Genomic DNA, 12,257 nt, shown 5'->3' on the forward strand with positions numbered 1-12,257 from the left:
CACAATATTCTACACAACGACTGGTCCAGGCCACGGTCCTGTCCTGCGTTGACTATTGACACTCACTTATGACAGGTCTACCTGTTTGTGCGCTAAAACCTCTGCAGATGATCCAAAATGCGGCGGCACGGTTGATATTCAATCTACCCAAAAGGACCCATGTTACTCCTCTATTTATTGAGTTGCACTGACTACCGATCGCCGCCCGGATCAAGCACAAGGCATTGACCCTTGCCTACAAAACCATCACAGGAACGGCCCCAGCGTATCTGAAGGACCTAACGCCTTATGTTACTGGAAGAGAACTGCGCTCATCCAGCACAAACCGCCTGGCTCTGCCATCCAGTCGCTCTAGGTACTCCCAGTCAAGATTGTTCTCCGTTGTTGTACCCAAATGGTGGAGCGGTCTCCCGGAGGCAGCAAGACTAAGCACATCTCTTGCAGCCTTAAAGAAACAAGTAAAGACCTTCCTCTTTCGAGAGTAGGCTACTACTAGACTAATGCTTGAGCTGGCCTAGCCCCAGGGCAGACTCTTGACAGGATGTCTAGTTTAGTTTGTGTGTGTGTGTGTATATGTGTTTGTGTGTGTGTTGCGTGTTCACTCGTTATTTACTCTTTATTTACTCTTAAAAAAAGACAAAAAAAACGAATCCCTCTTTGCAACTGCACTTCTTGTTCTGTATATTTCCTGTGCACTTTGTATTTGCTTGTGATGTTGGCTCGATTATGTCCTCTTTTGAAAGTCGCTTTGGTTATAAAGCGTCTGCCAAATGCAATGTAATGTAATGTAATGTAATGCAACTGTATGTCATACTGTTGATTTGGCTATAATAAACTTGAACTTGAACTTGAACTTGATGGCAGACGAGTACCCTACCGGTTGGCCACGGCAGGGCCAACAGCTTGACTTTCCCTCAGTCATCACACTCATAAACTCCTGACAGGAGGAGAGGGTCTTCAAGCTATTCCCTGTCACTTTTTACTATGCACATGGCATCACAACTTCAACTTGCCATTGACGTTTTTGAATGACATACTGTAAGAATGCTCTCTGTTGTCTGTTGTGTTAAGTGACCTGGACCAGGCAAACTTTAGGCTCATACTCCTTGGACTGCCATGCCCACTGAATTCACTGTTTTTGCACAAATTAAAGACGAGGCAATAGTTCGGTGTCCCTCAGATGGGAACATACTGGAGCCAGACCTCTTTCAATGCATTTCCTCTGCACAGGGGCGTAACGTATACCCCCGCTGCCCCCGCGAGACAGGGGGGCCCATACAAGGTGGGGGGCCCACATGGGCCCTTGACTTGAAGAAACTGGTCCCCTCCACATGATATTAGGCCCTCTTTTTTTGTTCGGGGGCCCATTCTTGGTAGCTTGTAGGGGGGCCTGAAGCACTTGCTCCACATTACGCCAGTGGCTCTGCATCACCAAGGTAGTTATTGCATATCACTCCCCATCACATAGTTCTGGTATACGTATTTCCATACTGGTAGTAAATGTCAGTAGTCTGTATAAGGGGTCTATATGGGCTTATTCTTTAGTGCAAGCCACACTGCAATCGTCTTATTGTACTGTATTGTAACATTGCACTATGTAATGAGTCAAATTTCCGAGTCCAATTATTTGCTAATAACGCTGATACTGGTTTGTTAAGTTCTTGTTTATGTTCTGAACTTTTTTGTGAAGTCTGGGACAAAATACTGCTGCATGCAAACTAGAGATGCACCGGATCCTGATTTTTAGGATCCTGCCGGATACCGGATCCACTGCTTAAGATCCTGCCGGATCCGGAACCGGATACCGGATCCTACGAAAGGGTTTAAACACATAGCCTACTCGCACACGTGGGCCCTTTTTATTACGTTGGCTCAAACTATTTTTTAGACTTATTGGCTTACTGCCACACTGCCTGCACTGGCCGCTTCCAAAGTTCTTTCACTCCATGCAGCAATTGGGGTTGTGAAAGACTGACTGAAAAGCCTAGGCTACGTAAAAAGTAGAGATGCCCCAGATCCTGATTTTTAGGTAACTGCCGGATACCGGATCCACTGCTTAAGATCCTGCCGGATCCGGATAGTCTGAAAAACCCTATTATCCTGCCGGATCCAGAACCGGATCTTGGATCCTGTACATAAATGCAAACATCATTGCTTTATAATAACTTGCCTTCGATAGTAATCAGTAGCAAACTTATCCTATCCTTATCCTGCCCAGACAAATCCCATGAAACGATGCATACAGCTCATTTCAAACTGATTCGTTTTAAAGTTTAGTAATATGCAAGTATGAAAAGGTCCATCAAAGATTGTTGTGATTGCTGGAAACAGTACATTCCATATACTGTTATATGTACTGTATAATACACATTTTATGTACTGAACCACAGGCTATTTGATGTCATACACCAACTAAGCTATGCAGTGCATATGGAATATGGCATAACTATGGTCCTCTGTTGCAGGCTTGGCTCTAGTCTGTACTATGCTGCCCTCTGATTGTGAACGTGGTTTGGACAAGCTGAGCCATTCGCTACCATCTGTGATTCTGAGTTATTGGCAGATCCATGTCTACTCTCCATTTGGTGGCCTTGGCACAAAAAAAGCCAACGTTTTCATTGAGATATGTAAAGCCACCATTGTGATATACAGTATGTACCTCACATGTAGATTTTAGCATATCACCTGAGAATCATTGTAGTATTTTGTGCTCTTTTCAACATAAACTCGCAGAATTCGATCAAATACGGTATCACACAACTGCAACCAATTTGATTATTTACTTTCCCCTGTAACATTACAGATACAATATCAACTCAATTGCAGGGGGAATAGAATGACAAAGAGGAATTCTGTGAGATCAGACTCATCAGTCTTTTGTACTTTTAGTTAACATACATAGGCTACCAGTCATGACGACATTTATGTTTGAATATCAGAGGGGGAAAATGTGTATACACAAGAACTACAGAGATGATTCAGCTTTCAGCATCTAGATTATTTATTGATACAGTTAACTTTCAACTTCAACTTTCAAGTTTTCAACTGTATTGTCAGTCACTTATAAATTATATCATATGAGTCAGTTTCCCTCCTAGAAGTCCCTCCTATCATTCGCCAACCTGACTGATCTTTATCCAGTAGCTCCACCGTACATTCAGCCATTGATCTGTGAAGAGTGATCTGCTCATTCCTGAGGTAATCAATGGTCTACTGCAGAGGGGAGAACTTCATGGGGATCATGATCCTGGAGTCCATACTTCGGATTAAAGGTACTGCAAGACAGACAGGAAAATCAAGAGAAAATTAGTGTACAAGTCAAACGTCCAAGAGCTAGAGTTTGCAGATCATTCATAGCCACTAGCATGAATGATCTGCACTTTCGTATTGTACTGTATTTAAGTTTTGGGTTTTTTTGTCCTATTTTCAAACCTGTCTTTTTGTCCTAGATAAGAGGGAGGGTTGGTGTTGTGTTTGTCTATTGTGTTTTTTGTGTATTGTAATGTCTTTGTAATTGTAGCAGATGCACAGAAAATGGCACAGAACAATTTTCCGAAAGGACAAATAAACAATATATCCATCTATCTATCTATCTATCTATCTCCCTTTTCTAAACTTGTCAAGGTTGGCCGGGAAGTGACAAGATGGATGATGATACCCATATCTTGTAAGTATATCACGTCAGAGTGAGAAAAAAGATGACCCAATTAGGTAACATGGTTCAAGATGGTACATGCAATAGGCCCTACGAACACTTGGACTTCATGATCGTGCTAAATATTTATGAAAAAGTTTGTGAACAGGCAGAATGACCCCGCAAAATGTTCCATCTAGATTACAGTCTGATCTCTTAAGCTGTTTTTTGTAGCCGTTTTTGCAGAACTCTTCACACCAATACAACCTCACAGCAAATCAGAAAAACTATATACATACATTGCAAAACCAATCACAGTTTTTTTTTTCAGTCAGAAAATGAAATGTTTTTGTACCAAATCATTAACACCCCATCACATTTCTAGCAAACATTGCAGCAGACACAGGCAGTACAAATTTGAAACACACTTTGACTCTTGGTTTCTCTTTTCAAGAAGTGTGTTATTTTGAGGAAGTTAGGTGTCTGGAGTGTGTTCAACATTTGGATTGTGTGTAATGAGTGCTGTGCATTGCAATGGATTGTTTTTTGTTACAAAGTGTGTGTTATAAATCGCAAACTGAGTGCAAAGCTGTTTAGTGCTATTAGTTTGGCTAATTTTGGTTATAATTTTGTCCATTTGTGTGAAGAGTTCCACAAAAGCAGCCAAAGGTAAAAATAAAAAAAAATGTGCTAAAAGTGAACCTATAAAACTAACTGCAACAAAAAAAATCAATTCTGTCAAACCATTTTAGAAACTGGACAAAAATTATTTGTAGCATCCCTGTAAAACATGTTAAAGGGACAGTTTGGTCAATTTCAACATGCAGTTGTATTGCTCACGCTACCCTTGACTTGTCAGTACCTGGTGATGCCACATTTTTCGGCTCAGCCCTTTCCGAGATATGAGCAATTCTAATGGGGGCAGCGTTTGTTTACATTTAAAAAAAATGAAACATAGGTCAACTCCAAATATTTTCCCAAAAGGTACTGCTGTTTGCTAGTTGTCTGCTGATGTTTTATAACCTTTTGGATGTTTTTGGGAATAAATAAAAATGTTTTTTTTTAAATGTAAACAAAGAGCTGCCCCCATTACAATGACCAGGATCTCGGAAACGGCTGAAGAAGAAGAAAAAAAATCTCAGGCACTGACAAGTCCAGGGTAGTGTGAGCATTACAACTGCATGTTGAAATTGACCAAACTGTCCCTTTAATCTTCATTAGTGAAATTGCATTATGCATTGTCATTATGGGACTGAATCATCTTTTTTTGCACTTTAAGTGCGATGGAGGAGGGGGCTGGGAGGGTCAAGCACTGGTGTCACTTTTATCTCTTGTGCACTTTACTTGAAGGCCTGCTGCTACTAAGTGTTGTACACCAAACACAATTTTGCTGCCTATTTTTGACAATGACAATAAAACTCTTGAACTTGGCATCAGATCCATTTCATGTTGAACACTCATGTTATTGGCGTCCGTTCCATTATCCAAGCTCCCATCCTTTACTTATGTTTGTGTCCTCGCGCTTTGCTAATGCGCCGCGTCCGATGAGAAAATAATCCCCACTGTCATCATTGGGAACTTTGGGGAGGCTTCTCCCATTCCACATTCCCATTGCAAATAAAAAAAACGACCTTTGAATTGTGCTTTTGCAAGATATTGAATGAAACTTGTATCGTCCATGACGTCTTGCGGCATCATCACAAGGCCACAAGCACATGGGAGGATGAGATGGGCAGCCATGGGTGAGCGGTTAGGGCGTCAGACTTGCATCCCAGAGGTTGCCGGTTCGACTCCCGACCCTCCAGGTTGGTGGGGGGAGTAATCAACCAGTGCTCTCCCCCATCCTCCTCCATGACTGAGGTACCCTGAGCATGGTACCGTCCCACCGCACTGCTCCACATGGGGCGCCACTGAGGGCTGCCCCCTTGCACGGGTGAGGCATAAATGCAATTTCGTTGTGTGCAGTGTGCTGTGTCACAATGACAATGGGAGTTGGAGTTTCCCAATGGGCTTTCACAGAGTTAGGATAATAGAACGGATCCCTGCTGTATACTGTATGCATAGTGGTCAAAATGTCTCTATTGTAGTACTACACGCTCTACAGCAGAGGGAGCTCAGCTCAAGCAGACTACACATGTTTTTTTTGTTTATCAACACGATATTGTGAGGAGGGGCAAGACACTGTCAGCCAACCACGTGAGCTAATTTTTTGACTGACAGCGGTTTCCAACAATCAGAGGTTGAGTTGTGTGCAGCTAGGGTCACGCAGCCAGGTGAAAACTAAAATGTAGAACCCATGTATACTGTATGCACACAGTGGTCAAAATCTCTCTATTGTAGTACTAAACGCTGTACAGCAGAGGGAGATAAGCTCTGACGGGCTGAACTAAAGAGGACTTGGTCCCAATGAAACTGGTTAATATACAGAAAGATCTATACTGTCCTAGACACTTATTTACCTGTGTAGTAAACGACTGACTCCCATCCCTCCTTCAGCCAAGCCGCATTCCTTGTTTCCTCTCTGGTCTGTAGGTCCTTGTATGCTATAGAGAAAAAAAAACGAATGACTTCAACTACAAAAAATAGTACATTTTGCTACAGTTTTGTTGAGTGTTGCCTTGCAGTTTGTGAATGGTCTTTAGGATACAGGCCAAAAGTAGAAAGGCATTCCAAAAGGCCCTTGTAAGAATGGGTCAGAAATCAGCTAAAATCTCACAGATTATTGTTTGGGACTCATCTGGATCATTTTCGCTCCTTTTTGTGATTACTCACACTTGTTAGACAGCTGCACTAACACATATAATGCACTACGTGTAGATACTGAAATTGAGTTGGCTTTTTTATACAAAAGGTATATGTAGGGGACTGTTGATGTACAGGTACTGGTTGGCATGGGGCACAGGCATGGAGCTAAAGAAAAAAGTTCATGAAATAAAGTTGGCTCACACACTGTTAACTGTAAAGACACAAGGTCTGACACAATTCTTGAAAACAGAGAAGACATCTTAGCATGCTGCTTTCTTGGTGCTTTCTGTCCTTATCAGTGTGCCAAACAACTTTGTTTCATATACACACAGGCGACATTGATCGGAGGGCAGGATGGCAAGACTCACCCCACAGGTGATGCACAACGTACAGGTCCCCGATCTGTGTGAAGAAGCCTCCAACAGCCTCGTTGTTCTCCTGGCGGCTGGAGATCGCTCGGGCCCTGTTGGTTATACAGACCATTGAGAGCTTGCGTTACATGACTGTGCTCTTAACCTTAGTTAACCTAAGTGTTACCTCTTAACCTTAGTGTTTGGATCTCAACATCTACTGCACAGGTTACACAGCACTTCTTTTTATGTGATCAAATGTTTATTAAAGATTTCAATGGTTACAACAGATAATAAGAATTAGCTAAAAACACAACTGAGTACAGCCCTCCACACAAAAAGAATAAAACCCACCACCATGCACCAAAACAGTGCATGACCGTATAAATTAAAATAAAACAAAAAACAACAACAATAACACAACAGGCCAGCTAACACAATACGCTTCTTCAACCTTTGGGGTGTTGAGAAGGATAAAGCTTAGAGGGGGAGCACTCGGCTGAGCCATTCTTCCGCTTCATTCATTAGGCCTAAAAGGGGGGGGGGGGGGGTATGATGAGGTCAAGGTGGTATTTGTTAAAAAAAAATTGAGAATCACTGTCATAGAAGCACATATACTGTATACTATGCATACTAGATACAACATTGACCTCTCCCTTGTATTAGAACAAATGGGATGGGATGGCTACCATCTTTAAACAGCATATTGCTGCCATCAATCTGTGCCAAGGCAACATGCACATTACCCTGTCAGTGGCAGCAACATCTATGAGAAATATCAAGATACTGCCCTAAGATGGCGGCACCTAGAGTTGGGCCATGCAAAAAAGCTGCAGAAATCCTTAAATGATTCACCTTTTTAACATCAAGGGCTAGTAGGGCTAGTGTAACGGAGGTCAACTAGCAGAGTGTGGCGTGTAACGTTAGTAAACCTCCCTACAGTGCGCTGGCGTTGGGCTATCGGACCGGCCCTTTAGCTCAGCGCGCTCGTACTGTGACTCCCTGTGGCAGGTTCGCGCCCCAACGGGGACGAACTGTGCAGGAACACCTCAGTCACACTAGTCTATGGAGGGCCTGGGCCATTTTCAGGCCTGGGCCTGGGCCATTTTCTGGTCTCAGTACAGCCCTGGACATTGAGATTTAGGAAGTGACTTACACTGTGTGCAGAATTATTAGGCAAACAAGTTTTTTGACAATATCGTCCATTTTATGCATAGTGTCAGACACCACCCTTTGGACATGAACACCTATTGGATATAAGCATTCCAGGTCATTCATATTGGTATAATAAGAGACGGTGTGATCGAAGGAGCCCAATACCCTATATCAGGGCAAAATTAGTGTGCATAATTATTAGGCAACTTTGTTTTCCTCTCAGAAAATGAGCCACAAAAGAGATCTAACAAACTCTGTTAAGACTATAAACAATTTTGAAGTCTTCTAGAAGGGTCTTGAAATATTGGTCACATCCATCTAATGCACCGTTACAAGCCATCAGTGTCACATGGCATGTGCCCACAAAGTAACTGCCAGATTGAGAAGAATTGAAGATGAAACTACCACAAAACTATTACCCTGCAGTGATGTTATATTCCAGAACTGAAACCTACATCGAGTGTCCACAATAACATCGTATTCAGCACTTAGAGACATGGCCAAGGTAAAACAGGTTGAAACCTTAAGACCACAAGTCAAAACTGGGTCAAGAAATGTCTTTAGACAGTTTTTTCAATGGTTTTATGAACTAGTGAAAGTGACTGTTAATGGACCAGGTTGATGAGCCTATGGCTAGATCAGTAATGTGCACACTCAGATCAGTTCCTGAGTCCCACTCAAATACCAGCAGATTACTGCATAAATACCATTGTCTTTGTAAATGATGCGATTTTCTCCCTCTAAAAGATCCAGCCACGGGTTCATCCACCCTGTCTGTCAAGAGTCACTTTCCCAAGTCCATAATACCTTTGAAAACCCTGTCCCCAGGTATTTTTGACCTAGTCTTGACTTAATTAACTTGTTGAATGGTTGTCTGCTGTCATCCTATCTTACCTTGGCCATGTCTCTGAGCACTCAATACCTTGTTATTTTGGACACTCGGTGTTGTTTTTTGTTCTGGAATATGATAGGACTGCAGGGTGATATTTTTTTTCTAGCTTCAAGTTAAATTCTTCTCAATCTTTGGCAGTGACATTTCTTAAGAGACTGATGACTTTGTAAAGGTGCATCTGATAGTTCTGTGCGAACGTGACCAAAATCTTGCTAATTTCAAGACAGCCACATCCCTCTAGAACACTTCAAAATTGTTTATAGACATTTCAGAGTTTGTTAGATCTGTTTTGTGGCCCATTTTCCAAGAAGACAACAAAGTTGCCTAATACTTATGCACACCTGATATAAGGTGTTGGGCACCTTTGACTACATCCCCATCTTATTATACAAATATGCATGACCTGGAATGCTTAAATCCAATAGGTTTTCATGTTCATATAGATTGCTGTTGGAAAATATGCATAAAAAAGACAATATGGTCAAAAAACACGTTTGCCTAATAATTCTGCACACAGTGTACAATGAGAAACTGCTGTGACTGCTCTCCTTGCAAGTTGGGGTTCAGTGACATACAATATTGGCTCATCACAGAATTGAACATTTACCATAGACTTCTACCACTGTCATCATCCATGTCATGCTAATGTCCATGACAATATGCCCAGTTGACCAAAAACTTCATCATATTCCATTTGGGTTTTGCACGTGTTTCAACATGCAAGTTGAGAAGTAATAAATAAATAAATATACTTTGGACAAGAGGTTTGGGACTTACCAGTTATTCCCCCACTCCAGCATCGTCCCAGGCTATTTGTTGGAGAGATGAAGAAAAGATAATATTGTTAAAGATAATGCTTTTATGTTTCTGTACAGAGGAAAACACATTGCAAACTGAAATACAGTCTACAATTCAGTAAGTAGGTCTTAAACTGAAGCAAGCAAGACATAGTATAGTAGTAATGTGCAGACATTTTAGATCTATATGTACTGTAAACCAGCCAACCAGAGGATGTTAAGTCAGAGGTGGTGAAAATCTTGGTTAAGTCACCTTCAGGTTATAGGAGCGGAGCTCATAAATGTTTGGACCAGGTCGGGGCACCGGGTCATTCCAAAAGCTGAACTCCAACAGGAGCTGGTTTCGGCGAGACACCAACATTTTGCTTCTCTCTTTCCGAAACTCTGTGTACTCCTAAAATCAAATAAAACATAAAGGGAAACATGAAGATTAATTTCTACTATCAGAATACTCGTATCTCTCATCTACGGGGATTATTGTAAGCTGCTCATGATGGCAAACGATTTGTTTGTTAGAAGCTAGAGAAATGCAAACAATGTACCAGTTATCACTATGCTTTTGCAACCTCTTTAACCTTTAAGAGTGTTTTTTAACAAAGAATATGTTCTATAACAATGCAAGATTCTAAAATTCCAACGTGTATTGCAGAGCCGTATATAGAGATCTCTATAAACGGCTCTGGTGTATGGTGCCCAGAATTCTATAGAATTTTCACTGTCCAAACATTCCGTGTGACGGTACACTCTGAATAAATATTTTTTCCAATTATTACCTTGTTATGCTTTAACTTTTCCAAACATTCCGTGAGAGCCGGGTATCCTCCCGAGTACCTCCACAGGTGCACTAGAAGAAACACACAGCAGAGGGCAGCATTGCATCGTTTCCTGTCTTGTCTGTGGCCGCTCTTCATTGGCAGAGAAGACCACCACACAGGAAAATAACACGCAACGTGGGAAGGTTGGTTTGTCGTTTTTTTTTCTTTTCTTTTCTTTTTTTTATCGGTCATCTGTATGTTGAGACTTTAGTGGTTGTTCTTCATTAGCAACTCCTTACCTGCCTGGTCTTGCTCGCCGTACCAAGTGTTCCAGCTCCCGATCACCTCACAAGGGTAGCTCTCGTCATGGTGAAGCTGGTTCTGAACCTCAGCCCTGCATTCAAATGTCAAAAGGTCACCGCATCTTCTAAAGCCATGGCAATTGACATTTAATAACAGAGTACTTGACAGACAAGCAAATGCACTCATGCACATAAACATCTCCCCTGCCAAATCACATTAAACTGATGATGATGTTTGGCAGACAGCTGCATGTTTTTAATGCAAATGTGGCTTCTCCCAGTACGCTACTGAGTATTGCTATGTATGTGAATGCAGAGAGAAGAACATAAACACAGCAATAGATGGGGAAGTGGTGGAGGGCTCAAACTTACTCCAGACTATTATAGGCATCCAGGCACTCTGGCTTTACATTGTGAACTGGAAGCATAGAAAATACAAATCAACAAACAGAATGAACATTATACACATGTCTAATAAAAGTATTAGAACAAATAATTAGAAGAAAATAAAGAGTAGCCTACACGGTGCAATGTACCCTTTCAGAAAACCCCTTTTTCACCTTCAAGCAAGCAGAGAGAGAGAGAGAGAGAGAGAGAGAGAGAGAGAGAGAGAGAGAGAGAGATATTTTCTCACATTGGATTTTGTAGAGGCTGCTTGTCTCTTTCTTGGACAAGAGATTGGAGTGGGCGTCTTTCCTGGAGTCTACTTTGTGTACAAAAAATGACCGAAACCAGCCTACATCACTGCTCTCTGCAAAGCCTCTGAGGAGAAACACAAAGGCACGATTCAGAGTTTCATAACTAACAACAAGGCCACAAAGCAGAAACATTATGAATGCATTTCATTGCAATCGTTTAAATATGATGGTAAACACCAGTTGACATGTAGACAGTTAAGTTCAAGGGTCAAGATCAAGGGTTCGTCCCGAGGTCAGATCTTGGCAAATCTATGTCACTCAGCTGTAGGCCTACTACATTACGGAAGGATAACACGTCCAATAAAGAAATAAATACTATATCAGCGCTAGCGTGGGCAGGGTCATGAACTCATAGAAAAATAGATTCGAACGCCACGCGGAGCAGAACATGTTGTCAAACTGTAGCCTACTGCGACAGCGCGCGCCTTGCGCACGAAGTCAAGGCTTGTATGAAAGTCATTTGTGTTTGAACAGGTTACCTCGTCAGTGGTCTCCCGCACAAATAACTTCTGTGCAGCTGCCGTTGGAGCTGGAGTAAACAGCGTGTCCGTGGCATCTTCCTCTTCCAACACGGATTGCCAAGACGAAGTGTGGTAGCTAAAATGGAGTGCCCCGAATGTTTTCTGTTGTTAATGTTTAGCACATTTGTGTCTGTATCTCACGTGTGGTTAGTGCGCAGAGCACAGATGATCAAAGGTTGTCTGGAGAGCGTGCCAGCGTTTGTGACGTGTGTGTTTTGTCACACCGTTAAACGCCTTGGAGCAAGGACATCATATCTGATAAAGACTACAGCTGATCAAAGGCTGATGAGCGACGCGACTGTCTGTCATATCAACCAATTGTATTTCTTATTAACTTCCCCTTGCCATTTTGTTATGCCCCATACCTGGCATTCATTCAACATTCCTTGCTGTCTTGATAATTTCTTC

The 12,257-nt window shown here is 42.0% G+C and overlaps 1 protein-coding gene across 1 annotated transcript; it reads right to left on the bottom strand.

Annotated features, from left to right (window-relative positions):
* Window positions 1-2,977: 2,977 nt before the first annotated feature.
* Window positions 2,978-12,070, bottom strand: nipsnap1 (nipsnap homolog 1 (C. elegans)). Its single transcript, XM_063195396.1, has 10 exons — window positions 11,808-12,070; window positions 11,265-11,392; window positions 11,003-11,048; window positions 10,628-10,722; window positions 10,347-10,417; window positions 9,827-9,967; window positions 9,554-9,585; window positions 6,748-6,842; window positions 6,094-6,177; window positions 2,978-3,275 (listed from the first exon to the last, which is right to left on the bottom strand). Exons 1-10 carry the CDS (start codon window positions 11,882-11,884, stop codon window positions 3,211-3,213), a joined length of 834 nt encoding a protein of 277 aa, XP_063051466.1. The 5' UTR covers window positions 11,885-12,070; the 3' UTR covers window positions 2,978-3,210.
* Window positions 12,071-12,257: the final 187 nt, after the last annotated feature.

This window comes from Engraulis encrasicolus, chromosome 3 (genome assembly GCF_034702125.1).
Source record: "Engraulis encrasicolus isolate BLACKSEA-1 chromosome 3, IST_EnEncr_1.0, whole genome shotgun sequence".
Taxonomy (NCBI): Eukaryota; Metazoa; Chordata; class Actinopteri; order Clupeiformes; family Engraulidae; genus Engraulis; species Engraulis encrasicolus.

What these genes read in the sequence shown, in the direction of transcription:
- nipsnap1 (XM_063195396.1), bottom strand. Translation starts at nt 11,884, where the DNA reads ATGCCACGGACACGCTGTTTACTCCAGCTCCAACGGCAGCTGCACAGA. An exon ending in GATGCCTATAATAGTCTGGA is followed by an intron (nt 10,723 to 11,002) that starts GTAAGTTTGAGC and finishes ATTTGAATGCAG; the next exon opens with GGCTGAGGTTCAGAACCAGC. An exon ending in CTGGAGTGGGGGAATAACTG is followed by an intron (nt 6,843 to 9,553) that starts GTAAGTCCCAAA and finishes TATAACCAACAG; the next exon opens with GGCCCGAGCGATCTCCAGCC.